The sequence below is a fragment of the Amphiprion ocellaris genome, chromosome 13 (assembly GCF_022539595.1).
Source record: "Amphiprion ocellaris isolate individual 3 ecotype Okinawa chromosome 13, ASM2253959v1, whole genome shotgun sequence".
Taxonomy (NCBI): domain Eukaryota; kingdom Metazoa; phylum Chordata; class Actinopteri; family Pomacentridae; genus Amphiprion; species Amphiprion ocellaris.
Genome location: NC_072778.1, coordinates 12,666,271 through 12,679,449, shown reverse-complemented (window position 1 = coordinate 12,679,449; position 13,179 = coordinate 12,666,271). Strand labels below are relative to the sequence as shown.

The 13,179-nt window shown below is 38.1% G+C and overlaps 1 protein-coding gene across 6 annotated transcripts in view; it reads right to left on the bottom strand.

The window, feature by feature from the left end:
* diaph2 (diaphanous-related formin 2) overlaps positions 1-11,848 on the bottom strand; it is a 373,465-nt gene extending 361,617 nt beyond the window's left edge. For 5 of the 6 annotated variants that reach the window (XM_055016416.1, XM_055016421.1, XM_055016420.1 and 2 more), the window contains exons 1-2: positions 11,696-11,848; positions 10,684-11,058 (exon numbers count right to left, since the gene is read on the bottom strand). In XM_055016416.1, coding sequence (XP_054872391.1) covers positions 10,684-10,767 — 84 coding nt within the window. In that variant the 5' untranslated portion in view covers positions 10,768-11,058; positions 11,696-11,848. Of the gene's footprint in view, positions 1-10,683; positions 11,059-11,494; positions 11,632-11,695 lie in introns of those variants that run through there. The other variant, XM_055016417.1, reaches the window with a different exon arrangement.
* Positions 11,849-13,179: the final 1,331 nt, after the last annotated feature.

Here is a 13,179-nt window from a genome sequence, read left to right as displayed (position 1 = left end):
GGAAATTAGGTTTTACTTTAATTAGTTCTAATAACAACAAAGGATTACTGGGACCTAGACACTGTTGTCAGTGCTGCTGACAGTTTTTGGCAACTTCATGAAACTACCTTGTGTCCCTGTTTAATCGACTGTACTATTCAGCCACAGGCTACAAGGTGTTAGCAACACGCACACTTGTCTTTCACTGGTGGCAAAGCAATCCATGTTTCCTCTGGGGGGAAAATAGATAGCAGAACTGGAAGAAACTAAGGAAAACTGCAAATTTTATAACTAGCCTCATATGCTGGCAAGCAAACTTAAATAGCTCAGCAGTCCAGTCTACCAGAAAATCTGAATTCTCATTTGATGTTCATTCATTTAATAAACAGTTTGTTGCCTGTTCTGAGAGTACCAATTATCAATGTCCTTAACTAGCATTTAAAAATTCCACTTATTTCAGTGGAATAAAGCACATCTTGCTGTGGCAGATATCAACAATTCAAAGCAAGAGGACAGCGCTGAAGAGATCTTACAGACACAGTTCAAAACAAGACAATATACTGTACTAGTAACTCATGAGAAACAGACACTGGAAAGCTGTTAGACACAGAAGCAGTATAAAACTTGCCATCTACACTGCACAACAACAAGATAAGGAATAAAAGGCAACGAGTAAAATGAATGATCAAGATTTCTTCACCCAATATAGCGACAAATATGCAGTTTGCCAGTGTAACACTGTTGTTACTTAAAATAATAATATACTGTGCTTATACGTACATATCTTGATTTATGTCCAAGTGAGAAATTAAATAAGTGTTGATGCATACGTTGCAAAATGATCGTGAACCTGCTTACACAGGAATTTTAAAGCCTCAGCCAGTGATGACCTAAATTTGGGACAATCACTGAGAAACCCGTACATCAGTACTGTACAGTGGTCTGGATAATTCAGATGATACAGATGGGCACAGATATATGTCCGTGCTCGTTATCAAATCACAGATCAGAAATACTGCGAAAAAAGATGTCCTGTTCTGAATGTCAATATAAAAATATTTAATCCACAAATCTATCTAGACTGTTGCTCTTCAGCATTTCAATAGGGTGCACCAGAGCTCCTGCTATAAAATGATGCACTGCCCTGCCTAGTGGCCCGGCGAATGAATATAACAGATCTAACAACAACGTTTATCGAAAAACCCTCTATGGAGCTGGTTTTAACTGAAGAAAAACACAACTCCACCAAACCTCTAATGTTAATTTACATGAGAGTGTCATGTTTGCCAATTATTGTCATAAATGTCGAAATTGCGTCATTTTTCTTTGTGTAATCTGATAGGATGTACAACATAGCCAATGTCGTGATCAATTTTAAGGGAGTGGCACCAGACAGCACCAAATACCATCCATGTAACTGAATTAGATAAAGTCTAAGCAAGTTAATTGCTCTAAATAAATCTTGTTACAAAGTCCTCTCAGTGTCTGTCTTTGTAAACTCAAAGGTAGAAGACAACACAGCCTCCCCTGCTACAAAAGATATCTGTAAGCATGATTTATTTTTCTCAATATAATGTATCTCGCTTATCTATATGTTTGCACTGTGAGCACATCATTTTGAAGACATGCAAAGACGTGGAAAAAAGAGACCAAAAGACACTACAGACCCCACTTACACCTGGGGTTTCAGGCACTTTAAACTGACACTGAGAATATAATCACTGCAGCAGCCCCATAGACATACAAGCTCCCTTTCTGTGTGTTTTCCCTCACAGTATGCCTATAATTATTCCTGAATCTTTAAATGACAGTAAACATTTGCTCTACTGTGTTGCGTCTCATTTTTTACAAACTTTGGTGGAGGTTTTCTTTCTCCTGGTTATGACACCAGCACCACAAGGAGTTTTACAGACTTGTCTTTGCAAAGTAAAACGCACATCAGGTCTATTAACATCGGTTGGTTTTCCAAATTTGATATTTTGGCAAAACTCTGCACGGGTAACAACACAACTGAATACTAGTGGTGTACATTACTAAAATACTGACTTGACTATTTGAGTTAAATTTAATCAACAACTTGATTAACAAATCTCAACAACAACATTCACACTGTCTTTTTACAGACAAATCTATCTGAAAGTTAACCCAAAACAATTCTAATGTTTGATTGAGTCATTCTTTTAAGTAAAAAAATAAATAAATGAAGCAAATACTGTGACAGCTGTTTCTCAAATATGAGAATTTGCAAATCGGATGTCTTGAGGTGTTAAACTGGTGTTTGGACAAAACTAGCAATTTAAAGATGTTACTGTGGTAAATTGTCTCAGTCCTATTTTATAATAATACTGATTAACAAAAAGACACATTGTCACAAAGAAGTTATCACAGACTTATACTATACTATACTATATAAAATTGTGCCAAATTAGAAGTGACGATGTCTGATTCCATGTGGGGTTTTTCTGTTTTCAAACTGTTATTTTAGAAACAGAGTGCTCCAAATATGACATGGTTTACTTTTACCTGAAGTGACAATGGAATTACCTATAACAAAAAAAACATCTATATGTGAGTTAGTCATTACAAAAGGCAGCAAAACAGAGTAAAATCTAGAGTGAAAGATTCTAGGTGATTATAGAGCACATGGAACACATAGTGTTGTTACTGTAGGCAATGCCACAAGCATACACTGGGGGCCAGACAACAAGCAACAGACGACACCACTTCTTATCGTAGCACAGAAAAATCTGTCACATACAGCATAATGGTATCCTTGTCATCTCAGCAAGCTGATTTGCAAACCATTTAATCAAGCATAGACTGTAAGGTTGCTCTCCTCAAAAAAAAAAAAAAATCAGGTCATAAGCAGAGATCGCTCTTCTTGTACACAATCTCGGTGTGAGATACTTGTTTCAATCAAATGAATTCCAAAAACATCTCAGAGCTTGTAATTAATTTAAACAGAAGTAAAATAAACAAAAAAGAATGCACTAGATATCTGCGAGAGCTGGTGTGCCTTTAAAAGGGCATGAATCTGTGGTCGCCTTATTATTTCAGGAAAGTGCTGGTACTGTTTACAGTTTCCTAAAACAGCAAGTACTGAAAAGGGGAAGCACACAAAAGGCAGTACAGCTAAGATTTGAATGGCTCCACACTCGATGGCCTGATCATGTGACTGCAGACTAGCACAGCACTGCCCGCAGGTTATCTCTGTCTCCGTTGAAAGCAAATTTCTAGTACTGTATCCTTCAGGGTCGGCAAGATATGCATTACAAAAGCTGGGGTTTGTAAGGAAGGACAGAGATCTTCTTAAATTGTTCATGACATCACATAAAATGTCATTTGGATTTTACAGGCTACTGAAATTAATCTGTTCCAGCAAAGACTATATTACATGTGCTTCAGGAACTTTATGGTGTTGCAGTTATTATTCTGATTTATTTTAGCCGGGATTTAAAGTCTAGCTTAAATCATGCAGCGATCACACCTGCTGAACCAGTCGTTTTCTCTAATTGCTGACATGTGCAAAAGCATGCAAACCTATGACCCTGTTTTTATCTGCAGGCTGCTGGCTAAGTGGTGGTTGATGATACTGCACATAACCACAGTGCTAGGCAGCAAAGTGTTGAAAAAGAAGCCTCCCAGCGCCTGAAAATATGCTGCTGCAAATGTCAAAGTAGTGACTGTACTTGTCACATTGCTCTGTGATATCCCACAATACCCCTGCTACATTTTAAAATATGATGACTCATGATATGTCTGTCAAGCCTTTTTCACTTGACACATATCAGGCAGTGCACCAGGCTCTTCTCTGTCTGCCAGTCAGTAGCTGCTCTGCACTGACCTCTTTTCATAGAGCATCTAGCCTTACATTTTTTTAAAAAAAAATCAATCCTACGGTTCAATTCTCCACTTTAAATACACCATCAGCTTGTTTTAGAAAGACTTACATCTATAGACATTCTTCTGTAGCATGGTATTTTTACAGTAAATCGGTCTGCCATTTGTAATTTATGTCACTGATTGCAATGCACAGCTGTTAAACCAGCCCGCTAAAATCTGATTTTTAACTCACACTGACAAACTTTAATTTAAAGCATATCAATAACACAAATAAACACCTCTTCTGAGCAAATGCAGCAGAAGGAAAGCTCACCCATTGCAATAATTTGACATCAGTTCGAGTGAAGGAGCAGGGAAACCCCTTCATCCTGGCCTACATTAGACTCAGCCAAATCACACCCTCCACTCATGAGGCGTCAAACTGCTGCATGCAACTATGACCAACTGCCATGGACGATTCATGTATCGCTACAGAAAAAAAGAATGCATCGATGCTCAGGTTTTCTGACAGACTTTTTGTTATGTAACAGCAAGCCCAATAAACTTCCCATTCTCAAGTCTTAGATCTAATCCATTGATACACATGATTAAGGCTCATCTCAGAGGGTGACATTAGAGTAGTGAAGGTGTCAGTTTCCTCCACTGTGTGACTAAAGCATTCTTCACCGCTTCCTCTCTCCAACTTCCTGAATGCCATTAAAACACTCACATGTGGTCTATTTCCTGCTGTTTTTCACATGCCTCCAAAACACAATTGCAGTTATATTCATTCAATAACACATAATGAACTGCAAAGTAGCACATGAAAGACAAAAGAAACGGGCAAAAAACAGGCATTACTGTATCATAAAAATTGTTGAGAGTGACCAAGCAGGAGATACGAAGCCTCAAGTCTGCAACAAGCTGACAACTTGTACTAACCACATGCTAACATGACCTAAAATGATCCCTGAGGGTTCCCTAAAGCTCATGTATCAAAGCGTTGAAGGCTTCAAATGCCACAGCTTCCACCAGCAGCAGCACAGTAAGCCATTAAATATGATTCACAATGTGATACTGTCAGAACTGTCAAAACCATGAAGATTACCCACTGCCTAGCTGTACACTTGATTCTGACATAAACCTTCATATTTTCAAATCTGGGGTATAGCCTAATGTGTAGCAGATCTGGGTACCTTTAGTCAGACTGAAGAGTAAAACGAGAAAAACTTCTTTTTTTTTGCAATATATATCTAAAAAAAAATCGATCGATAGATAGATAGATAGATAGATAGATAGATAGATAGATAGATAGATAGATAGATAGATAGATAGATAGATAGATAGATAGATAGATAGATAGATAGATAGATAGATAGATAGATAGATAGATAGATAGATAGACAGATAGATTAAGGGCCACGCAGGCCCTTGTGGACTTAGGGATAAAATTTAGCTACAGGGACCCTATACCTTAAATTCTGGAAATGATTATTGTTAAAACTCTGTCAATCCTTCAATCAATTTAATTTTATCCAGTTCTTGTATTGACACCTGAAATAATTCCACAGACAACAAACAGAATAAAACACCAGATATATGCATTGTAAGCAGCTCAAGTACTAGTTACTGTGTAGGTCATTGATACACAGAGGTTGTGACTGGACACACTGCAATTACCTTTAAGCTTCAATGTAGCTTAAAACATTACAAAATCAACTAGAAAATAGCTAACAACAGAACATTACACAAACTTGTCAACAGAGCCATGTGACACTGTTCAACTTTACCGTTTTCCAGCTACTGACCTTACAGACATGTTTGTAAGTGTTAAGAATGTGCGTTAAAGCTTTAAGGTGAACTTGTACGCTTCTTTCTTAGCAACATATAACATTTATTATATATTATACAAACTGGCTTGATGATAGTTTTCATATTTGTGATGCTCATTTGGCACAAAGTCTTTCTAAAGTTTTATCGTTCCCCTGCAGCTTCCAAAAAAATGTCTTGCTTGTTTGTTTGAACTCTTTCATTGTCCAGTCCTGTTTCGCTGCTGGAGTTATTTGTTCTCAATTTGCTTTAATGGTTTAATTTGACTCATGTTGTTCAGCATTTGGTCAGTGTTTTGTTGTGTTTAAATGTCTGTATGAATGAAGTGACTTGACTCTGTTACATATTTCCTGCAAAAGTTTCACAGTTTAATTCTTCATCTTACCTCTAGTATTGTGTGTTTTTCTTCATGTGCTCATTACTTCTGTCTCTTTTCTATGTCTCTTTTCTCACACAACATCCCCATTTTTCATTGATTAGCCTCGTAATGCCTTTCAGTTATGTGTTGACTGCACTGTCATCTCAATTCTTGTTTTTTGGTCTTCTAGACTGTGCCCCTCCTGTTCTCTTAAAATTTAATGGTGACACGTACATTGTCCATTTGTCCATGTTACCTTAAATTCTCCACACAAGCAGGGACATGCATGAATGTGACATGTGTATCTTGCTTTAGTACTCTTGCATGCATTAACATGATTGAATATTGCAAATCCTAGTGATGCACCAAAGTTAGACTGACCAAAGCAAATATGAATCAGACACTCTAATTTTATTTCTACTGAATGTTTTCAATCCTTTTTAAAGCAACCAAAATGACTTACACTTATCTATACACATTTATATAATTATTAAAAATCTTGGATCCACTAATATCCTTCATCTGCCAAAAGTAATTTTCCAGTATCAACAGTATGTCTACCATTTTTTTTTATTAAGTTATTATAACAAAACATAATAGGGACTATTATTTTTCAAAACATACTTAAGGAACCACTCCGATTCTAGTTTTAGGTCAGCCTACAAACTGCCAATAATGAAACACTGCCTAACAGGCTCAATCTGCGACAGCACAGAAGCTAATTGTTAAAAGAAAAACGAAGAAGAGCAAAAGTGCATCTGATAACAATGGAATAACAGTGCATAAATGGGAATGAGCTTTAATTCACAGCCAACATGTATTACGAACATCTGCTTCTTTAACATTAAGTCTAGCACAATCCTCTCCTTCACGTCTCATATCTTAAACAAGATGTTAATTTTGACAAGCATGTGCTTTAACACTTAAACCACTTTAGTACTGGCCAACTGCCCTCTCTATCTGCAGTATGTGTGTAATATTACTACTGCAAAAAAGTGGTAAATAGCAGACAATTATCTCAGTTATGTTGCGAACTAAACCACTGACCACTTTCAGCCTCTTGCCTGAGTGTATGTGCAATACATGAACAAATGACCTTTGATATACTGATCATCCTTCATCCTTTTGTTAAAAGCAAACAAGTGTAGCCTGCTATGAGCAAACATGAATCAGCCGCTTGACTGACTAATTAAATCACAAGGTTAAATTACCACCACACCTGCTGCTGATGAAGAAGATGGGTAATTCTTTTTTTGTAGTTAGAAAGTCCCAGCTCAATCATTTGACAAATATTACTTTTTTGGTTGTTCAAAAGGAATGAAGATTTTACAATCCTTGCCGAAGTGCTGCTTAAGCCTTTGATAAATATACTGTGTACTTGAGGATAAAAGTCTTTTCCAAGGACATTCACTGCAGTTCACTGCTCAGTCAATCCTTTTTTTGCATGACTACTACATCAGTGACATCATTGATTCCTCCTTACATCAAATATATCTGTGGGACTATGGGTTTGTTTGGAAAAAATATCACAGGACTGCATGTCATATGATATAAACTTCTTAGTGCAGATACACATCTGATTGTAAATTCAAAGTGTGTTTATTTAAAAAACTCTCTGTATTCACATTCTGATGAATTAACTCATGCGACATCTAGGACACCATGTCAGCTGTTTGAGAAAAAGCTGTGAGGAGGAAATCCATGTGACTGTTCTTTCTTAATTTTGAATGACATAAAAGACAGAAACTGAAGCTAAACCTGTAACTTTGTAAGCAATCCAAAATGTCACATATATAAAAGCACCCAATAAATGTCTTTTGTCTACATTCAGATTGCTGGCTGAAAATAAGCCTGCTCCTACACACTCTAACATATGAAGCCCCATTGTTATTATATGGATGTAGTGGGATGATTCCTCTCTCATGCTGCACAGTGAGGTCATCTTTTACTCTGGTATGTGGAGGGGTAGTATTTCTGCCTTTCTGGAAAACCGGCTCTCCTGAATTCCTTTAAAAGACCTCATTCCATTTGCCTGTTCAACTGGCTGTCATACTTTAACAACATCAAGAAAAGGACATTACAACAAAAAACAGCAACAAACCACTGGTAAGTTTTGAGGTATGTTTATCTCAGAACACTGTAGTGCTATTCTAATGTCCTTGGCTGTGCTGAGTATCTACATCCTGGGCCCATAGTCCAAATGGTGTTGGTGTGATGTAATCCTGTCCAGTGACTTGTTAAACAAATACACAGCTCTCAGTGTTTCTCCTCTAAAGACTGATTTGACTTTGCCTCGACCAAACTGTGCCAGTCTGACCCTTTCCTCATTAGACATGCAAATGGTACTGTACTTTGTAGCAGCTCTGAGTGTGAAAGCAAAGTGACAACCTCAACTTTGATCCTTCTCATTCTAGATATTTCCCGATGCTTGAGTCACGACCACATCCACACAACCTACACTGCATGTCAGGCATGCAGCTCTGTAGCCCCATATATGGTGAAAACTGCATTCTAAACGAGTATGAGTGAATCTTAAACTGTCCTAGAATGAGACTGCACAATTATCTGACAGACCTCTGAAAAGAAGCTATTGTCCCGTTTGCCTTTAAAACACATTTGCAGAATGTTCGCAGATTAAACTATGCATGCCTTGATGCTTTTAAATTTCATCCTATTTAAATGTCTGCAAACAAACTTGGACCTTCAGCGTATATCGGGACAGCAAAACTGTGGGGATAAACAAAAGAGGACAAATTTGGGCTCCACCCAGGGATGAATAATCACTTCCTCCTTCAAACTCTGAGCTGTGCCGAGATTTCTGCAACAGTTCAGGCTTCCTTTGCCTCCAACTGCTCTGTTCTCCGATCTAAACAACAGGGAACGTGCCTAACCATGAGACCACTTAACAAAAAGCTTACATAGACGTCTCGCAAGGGATTTGCTGAGAGCTGATGTCATCTTGGCGCTCTTGCAAACATTTTAAACTCTGGAGGCAGGATATTCACGAGTTGCAGCCTGTTGTCAGGTTTCCTCAAAGCAACACCCTTCAGTAGCTCTGGGAGTGCATGTCATTCCAGTCCACTCTGGGATTTCCTGTCTGGTAGTCATTATGGTCCCACTTTCTCTCACCTTAACCTTGCTCTGAACAACCAGTGATTACAGTTTAAAACTCTCTAGTTTGAAACACAGCAATACTGATTTCCATGCTGTGTTTCAGTTTTACAGCAAACTAATATAACGCTAACAACAATCACAACCTAAGCACAAAAACTGAGATCTAAATAAAGTCAGTGAGTCAGTCATACATTCAGCTTCTTCATATGAAATCTGGCTAATTAGTTTCATGCATTGTCCAAAAAAACAGAAAACACAGCTCAACCTCAACAGTGGCTTTTTAGTTCCCTGTTTAGCAAGTGTTACTGCAACTAAACTTCTGACCAATCCCACCAACAAGGCACAACGCTACTAAGAGTCGATGATTGGCATTTGAGAGGCGACATTAATCAGAAAAGTTCAACAGTAGCCAAACTTTCTATGCTGACAAACATGGAAAAGCAGGAACTGAAATCAACAGCAGCCAAAGTTTTGTGTCTCTGGTTATGGAAAATTAGTTTCAACCAGTCATTTCTGCAGCTGCTGACAGCACTTAACACACGCAGTAGTTTAGTTTAGATTTACGATTTTACATTCCACTTAGCCCACTGAATACAAGAATATGGTTGCAGTTTACCTAATGAGGCTGTTGTTGGTTTTGAATATTCTTAGGAGCAAGAGACACTGTTTACACAATTGCGGCAAAGGTTTGTTAGTTTGGGCCAACAAGTTAAAGCCCAGCATCAGTTGACGTGTCAGAAGTGACTGATTCAGATTCTATACAGAATACTGAGCTCCAATGATGCAGAAAAGGTTACCTCCTTTTCTAAAAACCACACTAGTCCCTCTGCGTAAAATATTACAACAAGCCAAACCAATGAGGAGACTAAAAATGGAACAATTGGTCGAGGTTGTTTTCAGTTGTTATCTCACAGACACTGCCCTCAGGCTGACTACGGGTATGTTTTATCAATCACACACACTCACACAGTACATAAAGCCACCACAAACCACATGGACATCACACTATGCAATGAGTCATCCAGAAACTTGACTTTTTCTTTGCGTATATTTAAAGATACATACATAGGGGGCCAAACTGTCACAACAAGAATGCTCTTTAAAAAACTTCCAGGGGAGGTACTGACTGGAGTAATCACATGATGCACTGAGTGCTTTGAAAAGTGAAGCACTCAGCGAAACGGTATCTCTTTTGCTCAACTCTAACAGCTATTAGCCCCTCTGTATTGGGCTACATTAAATAGTAATAACAACACATCAATAAGTCTTTGTGCCTCATCCTGCAAGTCAACAGAGAGGTATCGATAACATGCAGCTTCCTAACAGCACTTAAGTCATGTTTAGAGTTGGTTTGATTGGACTTCGCAATTTAAACTGCGCTCACTAACCTGCCATAAAAGTAGTCAAAATCTTTATTACAGTGTGGTTAATAAATCTTTGCTGAAACTTTCAGCAACTGAATACCAGTGTAACTCCCTGCCTTACAAGTTGTGAGAGAAATTAACCCTTGCTTGTGGGATTACAGGATGTGACAGTTCACTCGCACACTAACTTCCATGTGAGCAACTCTGAACACCTACCAGCTTCTTGTTTTTACCCTCATCCTCGCTGGACTTCTTTTTAGAGGGTTTATTCGGATCCTCCCCACCGCTGGCTTGATCCATTGTAGTTTTAAGTTAGTTCCCCTTGCAGAAACAACCAAGTGCGACCTCCTCAAAAGTTGACCACCACCGGCGGGCTTTCTCACAACACTTGTCCGGCACACTATCCAGCTCAAGTGTTTTCAAAATCCATTCCGTTTAAAGGCGAAGAATGAATTCCAAATAGTTGCCGATCACCATCCAGCAGTGGAGGAGGCAGCCTGAAGGGAGAAGAGGTGTGGTAGGATATACGTCCTGATGTCCACTGGGCTCAGCTGGAAGTCACTCCGAAGGCTCTCTGAGAGTAGCACAACACTGTGTAAACAACAAATGATTAGTCTATCACAATGTCCTGGGCGTTAAGTTGCACAAATGTTTCCCTTCACACGTGTTTTCCCTGAGCAGTTGTTAGTATTCAGAGTGCAGCCACATTGAGTGAGGACAGTACATTGTGAATGGTAAAACAGCTGTCAACAAACACGCCAGGGGTAGCTAGTCAAAACAACAGCGACGTGTTTATAAACACTCACAGACACGTCGTTTTGTTTGGGAACTGGCTATATTGATAAAGAAAGCAAACTTACAACCGTGTAACTTAGCGATAACGGAGTGGTAACCGACAAGAAAAACGTACCATGTCAGCTAGGATGCTAACATGGTATTCAACGTGCACGGACAAGGCCGTTGTTCAAGTGACAATACAGTCATTAATCAGAATTAGCGCACAGTTGTTGTAATATTGGAAAATCACCGTTGTTCTCTCTGCTTGGAGTACTTTACAGGGCTGTTCACTTAGCCAAGCTAGCAACTGGCGACCGTTACCCGCCGAATATTGCTTATTTTAGCGGACATATTAACACTCCGGCATATACAACACTAGTCTATAAATTACAGCGTGAAAAATAAATTACATGTCAAAGAAAAACTCAAAAATATCCCATCCGAAGCTTACCTTTGCAACCAAACCTGAAAACCAGGCCCCGGTGATTCCGCCCACTTCGGTTCTGATTGGTCAATGGGATGCGTAAGAAACGGGGATTCCGGCTGTTATTGGTCAGACTGGCCGACAGTCGTAAGGTCGGATGGCGTCGTCTGGGAGGAGACTGTTGTGACGGGGAGGTCAGACTGATCTCACAGCGAGTGGATGGGACTCAGTTAGCTTTAAGAATAGATCTGTGAGAGAGCTAGACAGGGATGAAGAAACAGGACAGGAATCTGCACACACCCTGGATGAGCCTGTGTGTGTCATGTTGTCATCACACAGGCACACACCTTTACTGTGGCTGGTGTCATTCACAGAAGCATGGGTGTAGCTTTAATTTGTATAATGAAGAGGACGCATTAAGCAGGAGATTTAACTGTTTAGTGGAAATGTCTTTTCCTTGTAAAGGAAAACACACAATTCAAGCACCAGGTTGCAAATCAAAATATAATTAAACGCAGGCATTCTGTATTGCTTTCAAATATTTACCTTTGTTTGGTTGGGGGTTTTTTTGTTGCTGAATCTTGTTTATTTTTGACATTCGTTTAAAAAAAAATAAAAAAATAAAAAAAAAAAAAAAAAAAATATATATATATATATATATATATATATATATATATATATATATATATATATATATATATATATATATATATATATATATATATATATATATATATATATATGTATATATATATATATATATATATATATATATATATATATATATATGAACGCACCGTGGCCAGAACTACATATATATATGTAGAATAAAGTGATTTTTGTGAAGCTTGGATTTGGTTCATTTTTCTGATGGAAATGCATGTCACACATTATTGGTCAGAAAGTCTTGCTTTCAATTGTGGCTGTAGTTGAACAAAGGAAGCAATTTGAAGGTTTTGAGGAACTTTGATTGGCATTAACATAATCTTGTATGTATTGTAATGAGTAATAGACATTCAGATACGATTGTGTGTAGTTATATATTAACTAAATGAATATTTTGTCTATTTTGATATACTAACACTGAGTAAAAGTGAATAGGTTCCTACAGTCTTATAGAGTGAATGTCTGAGTTTTGGGGCAGTCTCGGTGGTTAGCACTGCCGCGTCATAGTTAGAAGATCCCTTGTTCACATCCTGGCCTCAGTTTTACTTGTTTTTTTGTTGTTGTTTTTTTTACCTACAAACATACAAGCCTCCATCAGGACCAAACAGCCAATGCATGACTGATCGCTTAGTAACAATTTGGTGACATTGTGTAGGCTTTAGGTTTCCTGAATGATAGTAAAAAATTAACAGCTGACAAAGGCATTAACAAAATACAAATTTCAGCAACAGAACGATTTGTCCTAATTTATACAACATGTGTATAGTTGCATTATTGACCCAAGAAAGCAGTCATTTACCCATTTTATGTTCAAGACAACACTGACAAGTGTTCAACAAATTATA